The 19,588-nt window shown below is 41.3% G+C and overlaps 1 protein-coding gene across 4 annotated transcripts in view; it reads right to left on the reverse strand.

The window, feature by feature from the left end:
* LOC137355646 (frizzled-3) overlaps positions 1–19,588 on the reverse strand; it is a 118,918-nt gene that overhangs the window by 86,906 nt on the left and 12,424 nt on the right. For all 4 annotated transcript variants that reach the window (XM_068021024.1, XM_068021029.1, XM_068021057.1 and 1 more), the window contains one exon: positions 18,553–19,136. In XM_068021024.1, coding sequence (XP_067877125.1) covers positions 18,553–18,747 — 195 coding nt within the window. In that variant the 5' untranslated portion in view covers positions 18,748–19,136. The remainder of the gene's footprint in view (positions 1–18,552; positions 19,137–19,588) is intronic.

Raw genomic sequence — 19,588 nt, forward strand, 5'->3', positions numbered from 1 at the left:
CAGGTTTCTTTAAACAAAAAATTATTTATTACTAAACCAAGCTTTAAACAATAATGAAATAAATCTACATGTATGAACAGATTTTATAACCCCTTATTCTTCCTAACCCACATACATTCAAAAATCAGTTAACCGGGGGAAAAGGGTGATTTGAGTTATAACTTTCTTAGGAATAAAAAAAAATTGTCTGACAGAGTCTAGTAGGATATTTCTGGATTGGTGAGGTGTCCCAGAGTCGAATAGTTGGATGCCACTCGAGGTGAGTTTGATCAACAATCTGTGATGGGTAGGCATTCAAGGCAATTCGTCTACAGCAGATGTCACATAGATCTCAGTTCAAGGTGCAGCAACAGGTCTATTTAAATTTTAAAGTAGCAGTCTAGCAGTAGAAACTTTGAGATGTCAGTATCTTCAAAAAAACTCACTCGAGGCAGGGATTCTTGAGACCGGAGGCAACAGCAACCTGCCACACCTGAAACATAAGGCTTCCTTTCTCCAAAGCGGCATTCCTCTAGAATGTAGTAACTCCTCTATGCCTGGGTCAAAACCACACCTTAAATGTAGCACTTTTTCCCCTTGAAATGCAAAGCTTCTTTTCAGATAGAATAGGTATTTTCTCTGGTCTACCAGCAAATCACAACTCCCTGGTCTGTTTCACACTGCACGACTGAAACTGAAAACTTTCAACAGTGAAACCACAAGACTATCATAAAATCTTCCTGTTGCTGGGATACAAATTGCCTTACAGTCTGTGCTCCACCCAGTTCAGCATTCAATGTTCTCAAGTCTTTTTTTCCCCTCAGTCTTAAAGGCACAGACCTCAGTTTTGAAAAAAAAACTCATGAAAGTAACCAGCCACATTTTATTTACTCTTATACAGAGAAGCAGCTCAATGGAACATTGTTGTTCTATAGGAACTTTGATATTCAGATTGAGACTCGAGAGGGAACAAAACTACAAGGTGCAACCACCCATCCAGCCGAGGCTCTCAAACACCAATTTTCTTTGACTTGTAATCATATTGTTGCATCATGTGTTGTAGTTCCTTTGTCACAATTTTCAGATTTCTCACTGGATAAAGTGTTTTCAGTTTTGGAAAATGAGGAATAATAAAGAACAAGGAAGAAGAAATTAACAATTCAGAAAGTGCTTTACCTAATGAATTATGTTCTAGAGTACAAATTTATGTAGGCGTAAATATAGTTTCCTCCAAAACACCTGATAGCTTAAGGGACTGGATTTGAAGGGGTTACACAATATGAGGTGACACTTGCAGACTGGAAATAAAAGAAATGCCCTATGACGTAGAGGTCTGCAAAGGAAACCCAACCGAGCCTGTATGCTGAACCCAGAAGTGCGACCTGACTTGACCCAAACCAGACACATGTTGTCGGGGTCAGGTAGCAGGCCTTTTACCCATGTACTGATGTAAAGGCCTGCTACCCGAAGGCACCCGACATGTGTCGGGTTCGGGCCGGGTCGCACTTCCGGGTCCAGCATTCGGGCTGGGTTGGCTTTCCTTTGCAGACCTTTACCTCACATATAAAGCTCTCCAACAGGGCATTGTAGTGCTTTACTATGACAAAGTTCCCCTTTTCAGAATGCAAATTCGGAATAGAATTTTTCAATTGGTTATTCGCACCAATCAACTGAACATATTTTCTAAATTTCGGTTGTATTAAAGTCCTTCAAGGTTCATAGAACAGTGATGTTTTACATACAATTTCAAACATATTTTTTTAAACCACTTCATTTAAACCTTGGCAACACAAAGCTTCTGGCACTAGATCAATGAGACTAACTCAACATTAATATCCATTCCTAACGATCAAAGATTATGTGAAGAATCACATTAAAAACCAATTACCTCCCAATACACTTGCTACTTAACAAGAGCAAATGCACTTCAAAAGCAAGTCATTGCTTCTGAAGTGCTTTGAAACATCCTGAAGATATAAGGCACTACACAAATACAAGTTCTTTCTTAGCTATTGAATATCAAAAAGGCAAGATGGAAATTGTCTGAAAAATAAGATCACCCAACTTCCTTTTCTCTTCTTGTTGGTATGTGACTTATCTGTACCACGCAAGACTCAGAGTCCTTTCAAAAGGTCACAGACCTGAAACGTTAACTCTGTTTTTCTCTCCACAGATGCTGCCAGACCTGAGTATTTCCAGCACTTTGTTTTTATTTCAAGCATCTGTAGTATTTTGCTTTTATTCATACTGCTGTAATGTTCGAAACCTACAGGACTGGTATAACTGGCCCTCTGATTTTCCTTTGTGCCTTTTTTGCCATGTTTGCCTCTAACAGCAAGAGCACCATCGAAGACAGTGCTAATGTAAAACAAGCATGTAACCTTTGAAAACATCTTGTGTCTGGTTTGCAGCTGACCACCCAGCCGAGCAATGCGCTTTTCTCATTGTTGATTTGTTACGACCTTTCCTCTAATATTGGCCTTGGCCAGACTGCCACTCACAACCTGCACACGCTCAAAATTCAGTTTTGTTTCCCCCCAGTCATGTTCATAAGTTCTGCCTTGTACTATGAATCGGACAAAATTAAATAGGAAATCAACTCAATAGTAAAAACAGCAACTCACTCCCTTCTCTGCAGAAAGTTCCAGGTCTTTGACATTTACCAAAATAAAAGTTATGAAGTCAGAAACTGAGGAGTCACAGGAACCTGCACCCTACTGCACTGTACTAAGTGGAGGTCTGACACAATGTTACATATTTTCACATTATTTATACTTTTTTAAAGAAAGTATATGCAAAGCATACACGCACGGTGTCTGACTATAAAATTATTTTACCTCTTCTGAATTCAAACGTGGTAAATTGCACCAAATAAAACTGACAGGTTTTCAATGAAAAATGGTATGAAAATTGCTTGTGTATTTTAAAAACCTTACTAGCCTGAACAAGTCAGACTGATCTATTGCCCAAAAATGTAGTTTCAAGCATTTTGGATGGGTTTGCTTTTAAATGCAGATTGTTGAAACCATGCAGATTTGTACAGAGAGTATTATTAATGTAACCGTAGATGTGAACAAAGAAGCATCTAATCACAAATAACTAGTTGTCCATTGAAAGACAACTTGATCAGGTTACAGTCTGTTGTCTCCTCAAATGAGGATATGTATGGCTCACTAGTCTGAAACACAAGAGGTAGACAATTTCAGAGTATGTTGCTGCATTGAGTTTGCCCATCTCGTTTCCTGCTCTGCAGCTTCAACATGCTGTCTCTCCACCTTGGTGAGTCATTCTGACAGCTGCCTGCAGGATTCCATACTGAAAAACAGAAAAGTGTGAAATGATTGTGTTCTCTATGGGAACACTTCCTTCATTCAGCTGGAGCAAAATTAAAACTTTGGCACATTTGGTAGCACTCTGGTCTCAGAGGTAGGTTTTAGGTTCAAGCCCCACTCAGGGACTCGAGCACATAATTTAAGCCGACCTTTCAGTGCAGTACAGAAGGGCCTGGATGTTCTGTTCCAGAAAGCTTGTTGTTAGAGGATGATGCTGGAGCCAGTCCTTACTCAGTGTTATATTTATTGTACAGAGTAAAAAGGATTACAAACATGCAGCTCTTCACTCAAAACCTCCATCTCAGTAAATGTCTCCTTACGAGTGCTCAAGTAAAACTCCAATTAACACCCTCCACCTGCATATCATTAAACAATTGATACACAATTGGACATATTTGAATAGTGGGAAGTTCTCTTAAGGTGCTAGTTAACCACCACCAAAAGCAGACTGTTTAGTCATGCATTGCATTTACCTAATTAATATATTTCAAAAGTAATTTGTTCTATTAAAGCACTTTGGGAAGTCCCGAGGACTTGAAAGGTTATAGAGTTATACAGCAAAGAAACAGGCCCTGTGGTCCATCGTGTCTGTGCCGGCCATCAAGCACCTAACTATTCTAATCCCATTTTCCAGCACTTGGCCTGTAGCCTTATATGTTATGGCGTTTCAAGTGCTCATCTAAATACTTCTTAAATGTTGTTCCTGTAATGAAAAGTCCTATAAGTATTAGGCCAACCCACTATAACACTCTCTCCACGTTTCAGCATCCATTCACTGGTGTTATATAAATGCAAGTACTTTCCTTCTGAAATCTATCTGTTGAATTTTCTCTTCATTGTCTATTGCACCTCAGTAAAACCAGCTCAGAATTGTTTAATATTTGTAAAGTGTAAAGGAATAATTTGTTACAGTGAAGTTTTCATTCAAGATTTTACTACAAGGCATTTCTTTTGGGCCTCCTTATCTCGAGAGATAATGGATACACGCCTGGAGGTGGTCAGTGGTTTGTGAAGCAGCGCCTGGAGTGGCTATAAAGGCCAATTCTAGAGTGACAGGCTCTTCCACAGGTGCTGCAGAGAAATTTGTTTGTCGGGGCTGTTGCACCTCTGCGCCTCCCCTTGCGCCTCTGTCTTTTTTCCTGCCAACTACTAAGTCTCTTCGACTCGCCACATTTTAGCCCTGTCTTTATGGCTGCCCGCCAGCTCTGGCGAACACTGGCAACTGACTCCCACAGCTTGTGATCAATGTCACAGGATTTCATGTCGCGTTTGCAGACGTCTTTAAAGCGGAGACGTGGACGGCTGGTGGGTCTGAAACCAGTGGCGAGCTCGCTGTACAATGTGTCTTTGGGGATCCTGCCATCTTCCATGCGGCTCACATGGCCAAGCCATCTCAAGCGCCGCTGACTCAGTAGTGTGTACAAGCTGGGGATGTTGGCCGCCTCGAGGACTTCTGTGTTGGAGATACGGTCCTGCCACCTGATGCCAAGTATTCTCCGGAGGCAGCAAAGATGGAATGAATTGAGACGTCGCTCTTGGCTGGCATACGCTGTCCAGGCCTCGCTGCCATAGAGCAAGGTACTGAGGACACAGGCCTGATACACTCGGACTTTTGTGTACAAGGCATTAGCCAGGCTCAATAGCCTAGATTTCAAGTCACTATTTTTCCCCAAAAGACTTCAAGGGAAGTTATCAATATTATCTGTGGATTCTCAACAAGTACAGTTTGCAGAACTTCCCAGAATTTCTTGGATTTTAAGTACAAGAATGACTGCCCTCATCTTACAAGGATTTGAGTTTCTTTGCTTCCTCTGTAAATTTATTTCAGGAGAGTTTCACATTCAAAATACTAACAGCAGCACCTTTTCAATTATCAAATGCTTAATATTTACTTCACAGCCAGATGGAAAACTGGGATTAGCAGCACCCATGGTTTCACTTGTGCACATTTGGAAAGCTCCCATAACCTCAGTTATGTGGAAGACTGGCAGAGCTAGGGTTGTTCTTCTTAAAAGAGATGGTTGAGAGGAGATCTGTTAGAAATGTACAAAATCACGAGGGGTCGAAACAGATTAGAAAGGGAGAAACTATTCCCATTGGCAGAACGGTTGAGAACCAGAGGACAACAATGTAAAGGGATTAGCAGAAGAACCAGAGGCGGCATGAGGAAAAATGTCTTTACACCAAGCTTTTTTTTCATTCTTTCATGGGACGTAGGCATTGCTGGCTAGGCCAGCAGTTATTGCCCATCCCTAATTGCCCTTGAGAAGGTGGTGGTGAGCTGCCTTCTTGAACTGCTGCAGTCCATGTGGTGTAGGTACACCCACAGTGCTGTTAGGAAGGAAGTTCCAGGATTTTGACCAGCGACAATGAAGGAACGGCGATATAGTTCCAAGTCTGGATGCTGTGTGGCTTGGAGGGGATCTTGCAAGTGGCGTTGTTCCCATTTATCTGCTGCCCTTATCCTTCTTGGTGGTAGAGGTTGGGGGTTTGGAAGGTGCTGTCGAAGGAGCAGATGTGCTCGTGTGTGTGGTGGGACAGATTCAATCGTGGCTTTCAAAAGAGAATTGGATAATTATCTGAAGAGAAATGATTTGCAGGGCTACTGAGAAAAGGCGGTGGAGTAGGACACACTGTGTTGCTCCTAGAGAACTGGCATGGATAGGACAGGCCAAATGGCCTCCTTCTGTTCAGTAACTATTCTATGATTCTATGAACCCGAGCCATCCACAGCTGGTGGTCAGATGAGTCAAGATTGACTCGGAAAGCCTAGGAAGTCACTTGGCTTTGCAAAGACTTGCAACCATGTTTCTTGCTAATTTAGTTCTTATTTTGACTAAACAGTTGAGGTGTTCTGTGATTCAGGACTTAAATTGCAAAATCTGCTCACTTACCCTAATTCACTGTTTACTTGCACATTTACTTCTGTTGATCCCTTCTTAATATACAATTAATTTTGTTTCCCGAAACCATTTTGCAGTCACAACTACTGTGTGTCAGAAGTAAAATGTATTTTCGTGTAACAGCTTATGGTTGATTTTAGTTAGATGAAATTACAAAAATTGCTTCAGCAAGTTGTCTTGCTGGGATTATATGAAATGTACAATCTGGGACCAACACACAAGACTGGTTGCACTATATTTAACTTTTGTCAACTTATATTCAATGTGAATGTCTATCCTAAATCTATTTTTGTTATTTTATATGTCTGTGGCTCACTGCTCAAAATAACTCCTATCATCTGTCCTCACAGAATCCTTCTCAGGCTAATTTTACAAATTCATTTTGATAACAGTTCTGATTGGCTTCAATTATTTAAACTAGGCTATTTGAAAAGATGTGAACACTACTGATGAGTAAAGACCCTCGCCTCGACCATTAATTAAGTAATTAATATAGGGATGCCCAAGCTTCTTCATCTTTGTGGCCCAAACAAGTGAACCCTTGGAGGCTACAAAATTTAAATCAATATTCCCAGTAGTTTGCATAAGTTTTAAATTGCTGGTATCAACAGAGCTCAGTGTACTGATCAAAAATAATGCAACAGTGAGGCGCAGGCTAGGAACAGTCGTATTCAATCCACAAGGCTCACAAAATTCAAAACAGGGATAACCAGAGAATTAAAACAAGATCAAGCTCCCTGGGCTTCAAAGACTGAACTGCCAGTGTTCAGGGGCCACATGTAGGCTGTAGTACACATTTTGGACATGCTTAGTTTATTGCAGTATTAGTCTGCTTAGATCCTGCTAATTAAATAAAAAAGACAACAGAGATTGTTTCAACATTAAATGGATCTTATTGGTCAACGTTAAGCCACATAGCAGTATTTCAGTTTTCGATTCATCACACCTCCACCCGAGGATGGGAAGGAAATGGATAGTTGAAAAATCTTGCGGAGACAACACCAAAGACTGTTTTTTAAAAAAAAATGTTGTAAAGACTACATGCTTGAAATAAAGGTTAATTTTATATCTACAAGGCACAAGTCAGGAGTGTGATGGACAAAGCAGCCAGCTTGATTGGCACCCCATCCACAAACAAACATTCACTCCCTCCACCACCAGTGGCAGCAGTGTGTACCATCTACAAGATGCACTGCGGCAGCGCATCAAGGCTCCTTAGACAGCACCTTCCAAACCTGCGACCTCTACCAACTAGAAGGACAAGGGCAGCAAATGCATGGGAACACCACCACCTGCAAGTTCCCCTCCAAGTCACACACCATCCTGACTTGGAACTATATCGCCTTTCCTTCACTGTCACTGGGTCAAAATCCTGGAACTCCCTTCCGAACAGCACTGTGGGTGTACCTACCTCACATGAACTGCAGCAGTTCAAGAAGGCAGCTCACCACCACCTTCTCAAGGGCAATTAGGGATGAGTAACAAATGCTGGCCAAGCCAGCGACGCCCACATCCATGAATAAAAAAAATGTACTGTACATTTGACTATTGCACTGTACAGTAATCTTATGCATTGCTGCTTCTGTATTTTTTTAAATCTGTAATACAATTTGGACAATAGTTTTAGCCTAGGCTAATAGGATATTTTTTAGCTTCTGAGTTGACAGAAAAGTACAGTGGATGGCCAATGTATTCTTCAGTGAACTTACTGAAATTCAGCGTTTGTTGTTCAGGATCTGAGCTATGTTGATCCAAACACTGAATAAAGATACAAATTTTGATTCAAAGGATACTTGACTTGCTTGTGTTGAGCTGCTGTCAAGCTTTGAGTGTGAACATAGTTCAATTGGTAGTACTGCCACCTCTGATTTAAAGGGTCATGCAATGTAGCCATTCCAGGATTTGAGCACACAATCTAGACCAACTCTTCAGTACAGAGTGCTACACTGCTCATCAGTTGAGATGTTACACAAGGTCTTGTCCAGGTCACCACCAAGAACAGATTCATTGGTCCTTCACCTGATTGCTGTTCAGGGCTTTGCCATGCATGCAAATTGGCTGCCTCATTTTCCCAAGGAACAGTTACTGCAACAGAAGTAGTAATTTGTGTTTGGATACTCAAGAGCTGTGATAATGCTGTACATAAGTGCAAGAATTTATTTATTAAACACAAAACGAGAATGGCCAGATTAATTCACTTTGAACAGAATATGGTGACTATTTTTCCCACCCATTCTTGTGGTTCTCTTTTTTTCCCTCAACCAAGAGCAGAATGTCATCATCAATCCTCAGGTTCTTAGCAGCAACAGTGCTAGCATATAGAACCCAAATTTAAAACTTTACACTTGCCATTGCAGGATTGGTTTAGGGCTAAAGAGCCAGGCAAGTCCTGACAGTGCTGAATGCATGCGTACGTACTTGCACAAACTCTGCAATACCAAACATCTGGGCCTGATGCACTGAAATGTGAAACAGTTTTCATAAAATATTTATGTCTGCAATACACAATTAGATGACGGGTTTTTTGGCTTTTTTTCTTTAAACAAAAGTCTCGCTTTGTAAGCGTCCTTTACGGTATCTGCTCTTAAATATGGGCATTACCAGGAGTCAGTCACACATCAATAGGTCTGCTGAAACATGCAAGGGCTAATAACATTTAATTCAACAAGACAGTAAAGAGGGGAAAGATGCACGTAAAGGTCGAGTAACAGAACTGTTTTAATACTCTTGACTCTCTGGCATGAACTAGCATAAAAAAAATATTTTCAGTCATTTAATACTCTTGGATCTCTTTGCCAAGTTGGCTAATGGGGTGGAGGTTTTTGAAGATATTGCACAAGAGCACCAAGTAAATACCTTTGCTTATCTAAAAGAGCAAATAAACAAATATTGATTTTTCTTGCTAATAGCTTGGGTTTGACGATTAATATTTTACTTCATACTTCTTTCTTCTTTGGCCTCCTTATCTCGAGAGACAATGGGTAAGCGCCTGCAGGTGGTCAGTGGTGTGTGGAGCAGCGCCTGGAGTGGCTATAAAGGCCAATTCTAGAGTGACAGGCTCTTCCACAGGTGCTGCAGAAAAATGTGATTGCCGGGGCTGTTACACAGTTGGCTCTTCCCTTGCGCCTCTGTCTTTTTTCCTGCCAACTGCTAAGTCTCTTTGACTCGCCACACTTTAGCCCCGCCTTTATGGCTGTCCGCCAGCTCTGGCGAACACTGGCAACTGACTCCCACGACTTGTGATCAATGTCACAGGATTTCATGTCGCATTTGCAGACGTCTTTAAAGCGGAGACATGGACGGCCGATGGGTCTGATACCAGTGGCGAGCTCGCTGTACAATGTGTCTTTGGGGATCCTGCCATCTTCCATGCGGCTCACATGGCCAAGCCATCTCAAGCGCCGCTGACTCAGTAGTGTGTATAAGCTGGGGATGTTGGCCGCCTCGAGGACTTCTGTGTTGGAGATACGGTCCTACCACCTGATGCCAAGTATTCTCCGCAGGCAGTGAAGATGGAATGAATTGAGACGTCGCTCTTGGCTGACATATGTTGTCCAGGCCTCGCTGCCATAGAGCAAGGTACTGAGGACACAGGCCTGATACACCCGGACTGTTGTGTTCAGTGTCAGTGCGCCATTTTCCTACACTCTCTTGGCCAGTCTGGATATAGCAGTGGAAGCCTTTCCCATGCGCTTGTTGATTTCTGCATCTAGAGACAGGTTACTGGTGATAGTTGAGCCTAGGTAGGTGAACTCTTGAACCACCATTGATGGATGGAGCATTTCTGACGTCCTGTCCCATGATGTTCGTTTTCTTGAGGCTGATGGTTAGGCCAAATTCATTGCAGGCAGCCGCAAACCTGTCGATGAGACTCTGCAGGCACTCTCCAGTGTGAGATGTTAAAGCAGCATCATCAGCAAAGAGGAGTTCCCTGATGAGGACTTTCCGTACTTTGGACTTCGCTCTTAGACGGGCAAGGTTGAACAACCTGCCCCCTGATCTTGTGTGGAGGAAAATTCCTTCTTCCGAGGACTTGAATGCATGTGAAAACAGCAGGGAGAAGAAAATCCCAAAAGGTGTGGGTGTGAGAACACAGCCCTGTTTCACGCCACTCAGGATAGGAAAGGGGTCTGATGAGGAGCCACCATGTTGAATTGTGCCTTTCATATTGTCATGGAATGAGGTGATGATACTCAGTAGCTTTGGTGGGCATCCAATCTTTTCTAGTAGTCTGAAGAGACCACGTCTGCTGACGAGGTCAAAGGCTTTGGTGAGATCAATGAAAGCAACATAGAGGGGTATCTGTTGTTCGCGGCATTTCTCCTGTATCTGACGAAGGGAGAACAGCATGTCAACGGTCGATCTCGCTGCACGAAAGCCACACTGTGCCTCAGAATAGATGCGCTCGGCCAGCTTCTGGAGCCTGTTTAGAGCGACTCGAACAAAGACTTTCCCCACTATGCTGAGCAAGGAGATTCCACGGTAGTTGTTGCAGTCACCTCGGTCACCTTTGTTTTTATAGAGAAAGATAGGAATGAGAGTAGGCTATTCAGCCCCTCACCAGATTATGGTTGATGTGTACTTCAACTGCATTTACCCACTTTTCATACCTGTACTTAATAAAAACCTCAGCTCTGAAAATTTCAATTAACCTCCAGCATCAACAGCCTTTTGGGAGACAGAATTCCAGATTACCACTACCATTTGTGTGAAGTGCTTTCTGATTTCACTCCTAAGTGGCTAAGATTTTTTCTGGATCCCCTCACCAGAGGAAATGGCTTCCTTGTATCTACTCTATCGCATCCTTTTACCATTTTAAACACCTGAATTAAATCACCCTTCAATCTTCTAAACTCAAGGAAATAAATCTAAGTTTATGTAACCTGCCCTCACAAGTAATCTTTCATGTCCTGGTATAATCTGGTGCATCTGCACTGCACCCCCTCCAAAGGCCAATGTATCCTTCCTATGGTCCAGTGCCCAGAACTGAATGCAACACTCCAGATGGGGCTTGTACATCTGAAGCGTCACTTCTTCCCCTTTGTATACCAACCCCTTAAGATAAACATTTCATTAGCCTTTTTGATTACTTGTGACGCCTGTGCAATGAAGAAATAAGAAAAATCAGCCTTTCGCCAATCTCATCCCAAACTGATGCTCATTTTCAAGAAACACAATGCACTGGAATCAGATGGGTTTCAAGATTCTAAACATACAGCATCTCAATTATGTGAGCAGTTTTAAATTAAAGCAGCAATAGGGATTGGCTTGAATGGAATTGTTGAGCTACATGAATAGGCATATGGACAGCAGCTGTTCAATTTTAAACTAGTTTTATATACACTGGCCTCTTTCACCTCCTGTGGGACACAAAAATGAAGTGTGAGTATTGCCATTCTCCTCCCTCCCCAGTTCCACACCGGAGATTCTTCCTGAACACAGCTGCTTATAGTTCAAGCGTTATGGAATTCATAAGCGAGAAACACTAAATTACTCTGCTTCTAATTCTATGCTATTTGCCCTTGACCTGGAAGTGCTCAATTGTGACACTGTTCCAATCCTTTAATGACAACAGCTTATATTTATATAGCTCCTTTAGCACAGTACAACATCCCAAGGTGCTTCATAGGAGCGTTAAACAAAATTCGACACCAAGCCACATAAGGTGATATTAGGACACATGACCAAAAGTGTAGTCAAAGAAGCAGGTTTTAAGAAGCGTCGTAAAAAGGGGAGAGGTAGAGAGAGATGGAGAAGTTCAGGGAGGGTGTTCCACAGCTTAAGGCCAAAACAGCTGCAGGCATGGCTGCCAATTGTGGAGAGAATAAAACTGGGGATGCAAGAGGCCAGAAGTGGAGGAGTACAGAAGTTTCAGAGGCTTGTCGGGATGGAGGAGACTGCAGAGATAGTCAGGGGCAAGGCCATGAAGGAATGTGAAACAAGAACAAGAGTTTTAAAATCAAGGCATTGCTCAATCAGGGGTCAATGTAGATCAGCAAGCACAGGGGCTTAACACAGGCAATGCACACAGAGTTGTGTAAATATTCACAAAAAGTAAACACCAAAAGAAAATGCCAATGTACTTGTGCAGGAGGTCACCGTGTAAAAATAACAGCTCTTCTCTGCTTCCTTCCCTCCCAAAAGTTGCAAATATCACCCTTTAAAAGGGGATGTACTTCTACAATTCATATCAAGCTAGTTGGACATTATGGTCTTGGCTTGGCTGCCATACCATAGCCACCCCGTCAAATAGTTTCCCACTCACTATGAGCAATGGCCGCTTGAGTGAGACGATAAAGGGCAGTGGTACATGTAGAACAGTACCTCAGTAGGAATCAGTACTTTGGGGAAGAAGGGAAAAAACATTTCTACAAATTTAAAACACAAGTAAGGTCACAAAAATGGTGTTCAGCCATTAAAGCACTTCCTTATTTACACACTCTTAAATGCGTATAGTTCACTTTACCCTGTGCATTTGTACTTGTCAGTATTAAATTTACTTTGCACTCCCCACATGCAGACAATACTCACTGCTTCCCATCTTTTAGATAACTCCTTACCCAGTGGGTAAGTCTTTACACAGACTGGTTTAACTGAATGGCCTGTTCCCACATTGTAATTTCTATGCAATTCATGTAATACTCTCCTGATAAATCCATTGCTTTCAGCTTAATTAGATGTCTTTGATTCAGAAAGCTTTTGTCCAAGTACTGCAAGACCAATTAAGCTAGATTGCAGGGAATTACACCACCTTGTGTAATCTCAAAGTTTCTGGATCTTCCCCTTCTAAAATCTGGTTGGCTACGTGATAGTGGCTTGTTAGAATAAACTACTTTTTTAGTCTACCACTTATTTTGTCTGGTGCACAACTGAGGCTAATACACCTGTGTGTGCTTAGATTATTTACCCTTTTCAAATATACATTTGTCCACTTCTAAACCAATTGTACGTCACCCACACAAATTGACTTTTGAGATGATAACCAATGCGCCACTAATCTTCCTAATCACTTCTTGAACTCAGTCATTCCCACAAGTGGATCTCTCATCCTCTGATCAGATGTACACTTTTACATCCAACATCTGGTTAAAAACTACAACCATGGTATCCAGTACACGCGCAAAGATACCCATGTTGTCACGTATTGCTACATTCATTCTCCTGTCTTTATAGGAGACAGATTGAGAAGTACTCTACGAAGACAGCAAACCGGTTTCCTCTAAACAAAATACGAGTGAACAGAATAATTTACTGCAACATACATGCTTGGTGTACTATTACATTGTCCTCCCAATAAAAAAGCTCTATATAAAAGTAATTAGGTTTACTCCCTGAGGATATTACCTTCCACCTCTACTCCACTTGAGATAGTATTAGAAGTTTTTTTTTGTTCTTAAGTTTTACATCTGCTGCCATATCTTTTTCCATTTTTCTCTTGGAAACCCAATCTCTCTTTTGACCTGCTCCTCTATAATTTTGTACTCAACCAAATAGTCACCCTCTTCCTACAGGATGTGTAATTATTTTTTAGTTCATCACTTGTTTATTTCTCCACTGATCCATTTCAGAGTATTATTGTTGCCATTCCCCAGCTGCACCTGCCCACTATAATATTTCTGAAGTATTCCAGTTATTGTCAACAGATTTATTCTCAACTAGTCATATTTCTTTAAGTGCAAGCACTAAGTTGGCACATTGGAGCTCCATTAAATCACAGACTTCTATTCCCTGCTGAGCTGCTGACTTCAGCCACATTTTTGTAGAGTACACTAAATGAAGTCAGGCAAGTTGCTAAATGAGCACAAAGTGTACAAAGTGCCTAAAGACATCCACATGATGAACAGAATGACCTGCACAGTAACAGCACTTTTGTATCAAGCATGGGTAACAAACTTCACACCAAAATGGCTGCACCCCCCAGTTATTACATATTAACTGATGTGACAAAAGTACTTTGGATTTTGCCTAATGAATTAACTCTCAAGTCTTCTAGACATAACTAACAAACACAGTGCCCCACTGCACAAACCTGCAGGTGTTCCAAATGAAGCCATGTTGATTTTCCTTCCAACTGAATTCCCCACACAATCTCCCAGTAAGTACTAACCAATTAAGCCAACTCATTCACAAATACCTCCTAATGGCCAATTACAGACAGACATCAATACAGACTTGGGACGAGGCTGCCTTCCACACCTAGTTAGGTTATGGCAAGTTGCGTACAGGGAAAGTAGAAAGGGCCAAAAAAGTGAATGGTTATTCTTACAAAAAGAAATAAAGCACTGCTCTAATTTTCTCTTGCCAAAGTAATGACTGGAGAACTGGTGGTGCCATGTGCTGACTGACCAATACACTATCCTATAGAGCAGCAGGATACATGCTTCCAACGACGATTAACTAACTTTCAACTTAAGTCGTTAGAAGATGATGAGTGTAACAGCTCATTGGTCAATCTAGATCATCTCTTGTGGTATGTTAGACAGTGGCATTGGCAGAATCCTTATGTACCTTATTAAGAAGTCAGACACATTTCAGTGCCAAGTTATAAAGCAGCATCAACAGAAACATAGAAATGGGTCAATTCTCAGCTGGGAAACAGTATTTCCCTGGCTGTCCATATTGCATAAAGAGGATTATTTTGAAATTAAAGTGTTTACAATTAACTGGAACTGCTAACAATCAAAATCACTATCCAGTATATTCTTCCCTTACCCCCTCCTCTCCACCTGTACACACAATGGGTTACTTTGTGAGCTCACACTCCTGGCTTTCCCTACTGCACAGGATTTACATTCTTCTCATTTTTTTTGCAATAATTATATTTAATGATGTCAAAGAGCAAGGGAGCAGCTGTCATAGTTCAGCTATCAGCACTGCTCATTAATTGGCAGAAATTAATTGTCTCCTAGGTAACACCAATCTCAGAAAATAAGAGGTAGATACTGCAGATTATATTTTAATACATCTCTAACCAAAGGCTCCTATGGTTTACTACAAGCTCCAATGACAGTCATTTCAAACTGTGACATATTAAAAAGGACACTGCTACCTGGTAAAATGACTAATGTAAACTTCACCAGGTCTGTAAACAGACAGAAAAAGGCTTGATGGGCCAAATGGCCTCATTCTGTGCTATATGATTCTATGACAGCCCCACACCCTTGGTTGTACCAATTCTGATGAAGAAAATTAGAAACTTAAACAAATAACCAAGCAAGGGGAGGAAAAGAACCATCATTTATATAGTGCCTTTCATGTCCTTGGATAGCCTAAAATACTTCGGTCAAATAACTGTTGAGGTGTAGTCATTCTTAAGGTGCAGAGCTTCAGCAGCTGTAGACCTTCCATAGCAACTGCTGGTCCCTCTGCAACTCAAATCACGGTCAGCTGTGAACTCTGTTTATACTACCAAATGCTCACAACCCTGGCCCCCAGAAAACTCCTTCCAGCAGCTCTCCAGCCAAGTGCTATCTGTTTCTTTGTCAGTATAATAGAAGGATCCATAGAAGAAAGATTGCAATGTGCCACAAACTCGGGTGTTTAGTTCATGACCTCAGTTACAGGACTTTGTTAAAAGAGCATGGTAGGCATGTCTCTTTATGGGTGTTGAGCAACAGTCCTGTCATCAGAGTCCTCCCTCCCAATAATAGTTTCCCCATTTTGCCACTCAGCCATTACGCAGCTTGATTTCAAACCTTGCACAAGGCTCCAAGCCATAACATATGCTACATTCTTAACTAGCATTAGGACTTAGTTATCGCTTACCACAAGGAATTGGATTTGAACCCAGGGCACAGTGTTCCAATTAACTATCACTCAGCCACAGCTTGCTTCTGAACAATAGCATACTTTCAAAAGGGAAAGTTTCATTCAGCAAAGCAGAATAAATAAATCCTGCATGAAAAATACTATGGATTAAGTATTAATTGACTGCACTATAATGTAAACATATCAAAACTGGCAGCACAATGAGTTACAGCTCCAATCAAATGCAACCCAAGGTTCACAAACTGCAATTCCTCGCATACCAATTTATTAATTTTGTCATGGGGGCAACAAAATAGAGGTCAAGTACTTCAGTAGAGAAAAGTAAATCAGAAGGCCCAATAAAATGGCTTGCTCTCAAGAACTGGCTGTACAGCAGCAAGGTCAAGGGACAATTAGCCAGACCCACTAGCTGGAGAAGGGCCATTCACAAACATTGTGCAGGGTAAAAAAAAAAGTGCTGAAAAATATTAAAGTCAGATTTAATAGAGGGTACACATGACAGTGGTGCAGGAAAACTAAATGTTGAATTAGTGGTGATCCCATATACCATTCCAATGAACTCAACACAATTTTTTTTCAGCAAACTATATTTTCATTGAAGTGCAGAAATATGACCACAATCCTCAAAGGAACATACTTAGAAGAAAATACCATTTTCATCTGCTTTCAAATGTGCAAAGATATCTTTAGAAATGCTGCAGGGCTCAGAATGGCCCTAATCAGCTGTGGTAAATTGAAACGACAACCACACAGGTGCAAAGAAAAAAAAACCTGAACTTGTCTCACGGGATACAGAAATTGAAGAGAAAAAAAATCTAACAGAAGACAGCCGAAGGCTAACTCACATTTCAAGGTCTAAAGTATAAATCATATAGAGGGTTCACACCATCAGGAGTCAACAGAACAGCAAATGCCACAACAAAACACAGATTGCTTTTAAATTAAATCTGACTAGATCCCATCAACTTAGAAATTTTGTTCTCGAAACCAAAAATGCTGGAAATAGATAGGTCAGCGAGCAGCTGAAACAGAGGTGAACGTCTTAGGCCGCTAATCAGATGAAGGGTCTGATCAATGGTTCCACCAGGAATATTAACCTGTTGTTCTTTTTGAAATGTTGATCAATAATTTGTGTATTTCTAGTATTTTTTGTTTTCAATTTGGATTGCCACCATTCACAATTTATTTTTATTCTACTTTGCCCTAAAGTTTATTTTAAATTCTCATTTTGAAAATTTGCTTCCGTTCTATTCTAAAACTGAACCAAACTTTCATCAATGCCAGTGCACAACTGTCAACTTCAAAGCATAGAAGAAATGTAATAGTTCACTTCTTCCGCATTTTTGGCTCTTTCCCTCATTTCAGTTCAACACTTCTTTCAGGAGACTTGGCTGAGATAGGGAACTCCCTCCTGGACAAATTGCAGAGTGACCCAATGTCCAGTACTTTATACCATCTGTAAATGCATTGTGCCACTGCACAGAAAATTTCAGTGGCTGATTTTAGTTTAGAGAAGAGATGATAATAAAGGAAATTTTTCAGGGAATTATAGAACTTTGCACAGCTGTGAGGTTACAGCCTTACAGTTCCCAGCGTGCAGAAATACGTTAGCAATAAATGCTATTACTTCACTTCACTAAATCAGCCAACACCTTTAGCCACCCATAAACAGTGTACCATTGTCAATAATTCCATCCCCCTTCCCAGCCACTGTCCCAAGCTGTTGAAATCTCTGTGCAATGTTAGACCCCGAGCTTAGCTTCCAAACCCATATCCTTTCCATCTCAAACACTACCTATTTACATTACCAAAAAATCATGCACCGCCATCCCTACCTCAGTTCAGCTGCTGCTGAAACCCTTATTCATGCCCTTGTCACTTCCAGCCTTGATTATTCCAGTGCTCTCCTGGCTGACCTCCAACCCTGCTCATCAAAAACTTTGCTGCCTGTACCCTATCCTGCTTACCCATCACCCATGTCCTCACTGATTTACATTGGATCCCAGTCCCCAAAACTTGAAATTTTCATTCTATTTAAATTCCTTCATGACCAATTTCCATAGGAGTTCTCCTCAACACCATCTCCATAACTTCAGATGTTTATACTGTTTCTACAGGGCTTCTAGAGTATTAGCAGGAAATTGGGAGAGCCCTACAGAAATTCCACCCCCATCATTTAGATCATAAAGGTACCAAAAAAAAAACTTTTACCTTGAGGATTAGCATAAATATACAAAAGTATTACTTTGCAATACTGGAATATCTCATCATTGCAGGAACTGAGCAAGAAAACTGCCCAAATTTCTTTGTGGTAAATTCCAAACCTTCACCACATCAACACCAGGTAGTGAACAGCTAACATCTATCCACAGGGAAGGAGAGAGGGGAAAAGAAATCCAAGGCTCAAGGCTACACACTACCTCGTATCCAGAGTTCCAAAGTCTGGACATGGACAACTTACTGGTCTCAGTTAGGTTATGAAGTTGAGAAGAGAAGGATTTATAAAAGGAAGCACAGTACCAAGAATACACAGCTCAGTGCTGTAACTGCAAGAACAGAAAGTAGCTTACCTCCATAGCCAGGGCTGCAGTCTGTTGGTCATAGTGATTCAGAAGATTGGGCATAAATGTCATATTGTAAGGCAGGTCATGGCACATTCTTAAGGAAATGGGCTCACAGGCAAACATACTGTGGCCACCACCCTGTCCCAAGAATGCAGACAGTGCATAAAGCGTCCACAACATTTCCTCGCCATTCACAGCCATGTCTAGTGTTTAACACTAAAAGCTCCTTTTCAAGCTAACGGAAGGAAGAAAAACAGGTTTGCTAATTGAATGTTTGCTTTTTTTAAAATCTCCTTTGTTTGCTTGCTCAAGCCTCCATTCACTTGAACACTCTGAAACTTGTTCCCACCTCTCTTTCAGTCGTGGTTTTCTGTAACCGATCAGGTGCAGTACTCAGCATTTTTCTCTTCTGGATGAAATAATTTTTCTTCCCTAACAGGCCACTAAAATTAGGTTCTGGCAGTCAAGAGCTTGCTTTTGGCTTCAGGTGACTCTCCATGTGGCGCTCTCAATTACTTAACCACATTCCCAAAAAATGGCTCTCATTCTGCTCCAGAAGATTCTCCCCATATCAAGGGTATTCTTGTGACCTATAAAATAACAACCACACAAACAAAGGTTATCAGAGGTGTTTCATGCCCCCCTTATCAACATTCTCCACTCTCTTTAGTATGGTTCTCCATGGCTAGTCTCCCTTTGTTACCCAACACAAGTGACCAATCTTGTTGTGTAATCGCCATTGGTGACTGCTGACAGGTTATTTAAGATGGGGAGGGCAGTGTGAAAAAGCCAAATCTTTTCTGCACCCAATATACCCAAACACGCACTGACCATAGGGCCCCTACTGTCATACTAACTTCAGCACAGACCAAGGATCTAATTAACTGGCTCAGATAAAGAGACAAATATGTTTTTACACAATTTTTGTGCTATGAACATTCCATAGTACAGGTATGAGCAAACAGTAAAGTCAAGCTCCTATCGAGCCCATGAAAAGTCAAGATTATATTTAACAACCTTTAATACACCTCTTTCCATACTT

The sequence above is a fragment of the Heterodontus francisci genome, chromosome 3, assembly GCF_036365525.1.
Source record: "Heterodontus francisci isolate sHetFra1 chromosome 3, sHetFra1.hap1, whole genome shotgun sequence".
NCBI classification, from domain to species: domain Eukaryota; kingdom Metazoa; phylum Chordata; class Chondrichthyes; order Heterodontiformes; family Heterodontidae; genus Heterodontus; species Heterodontus francisci.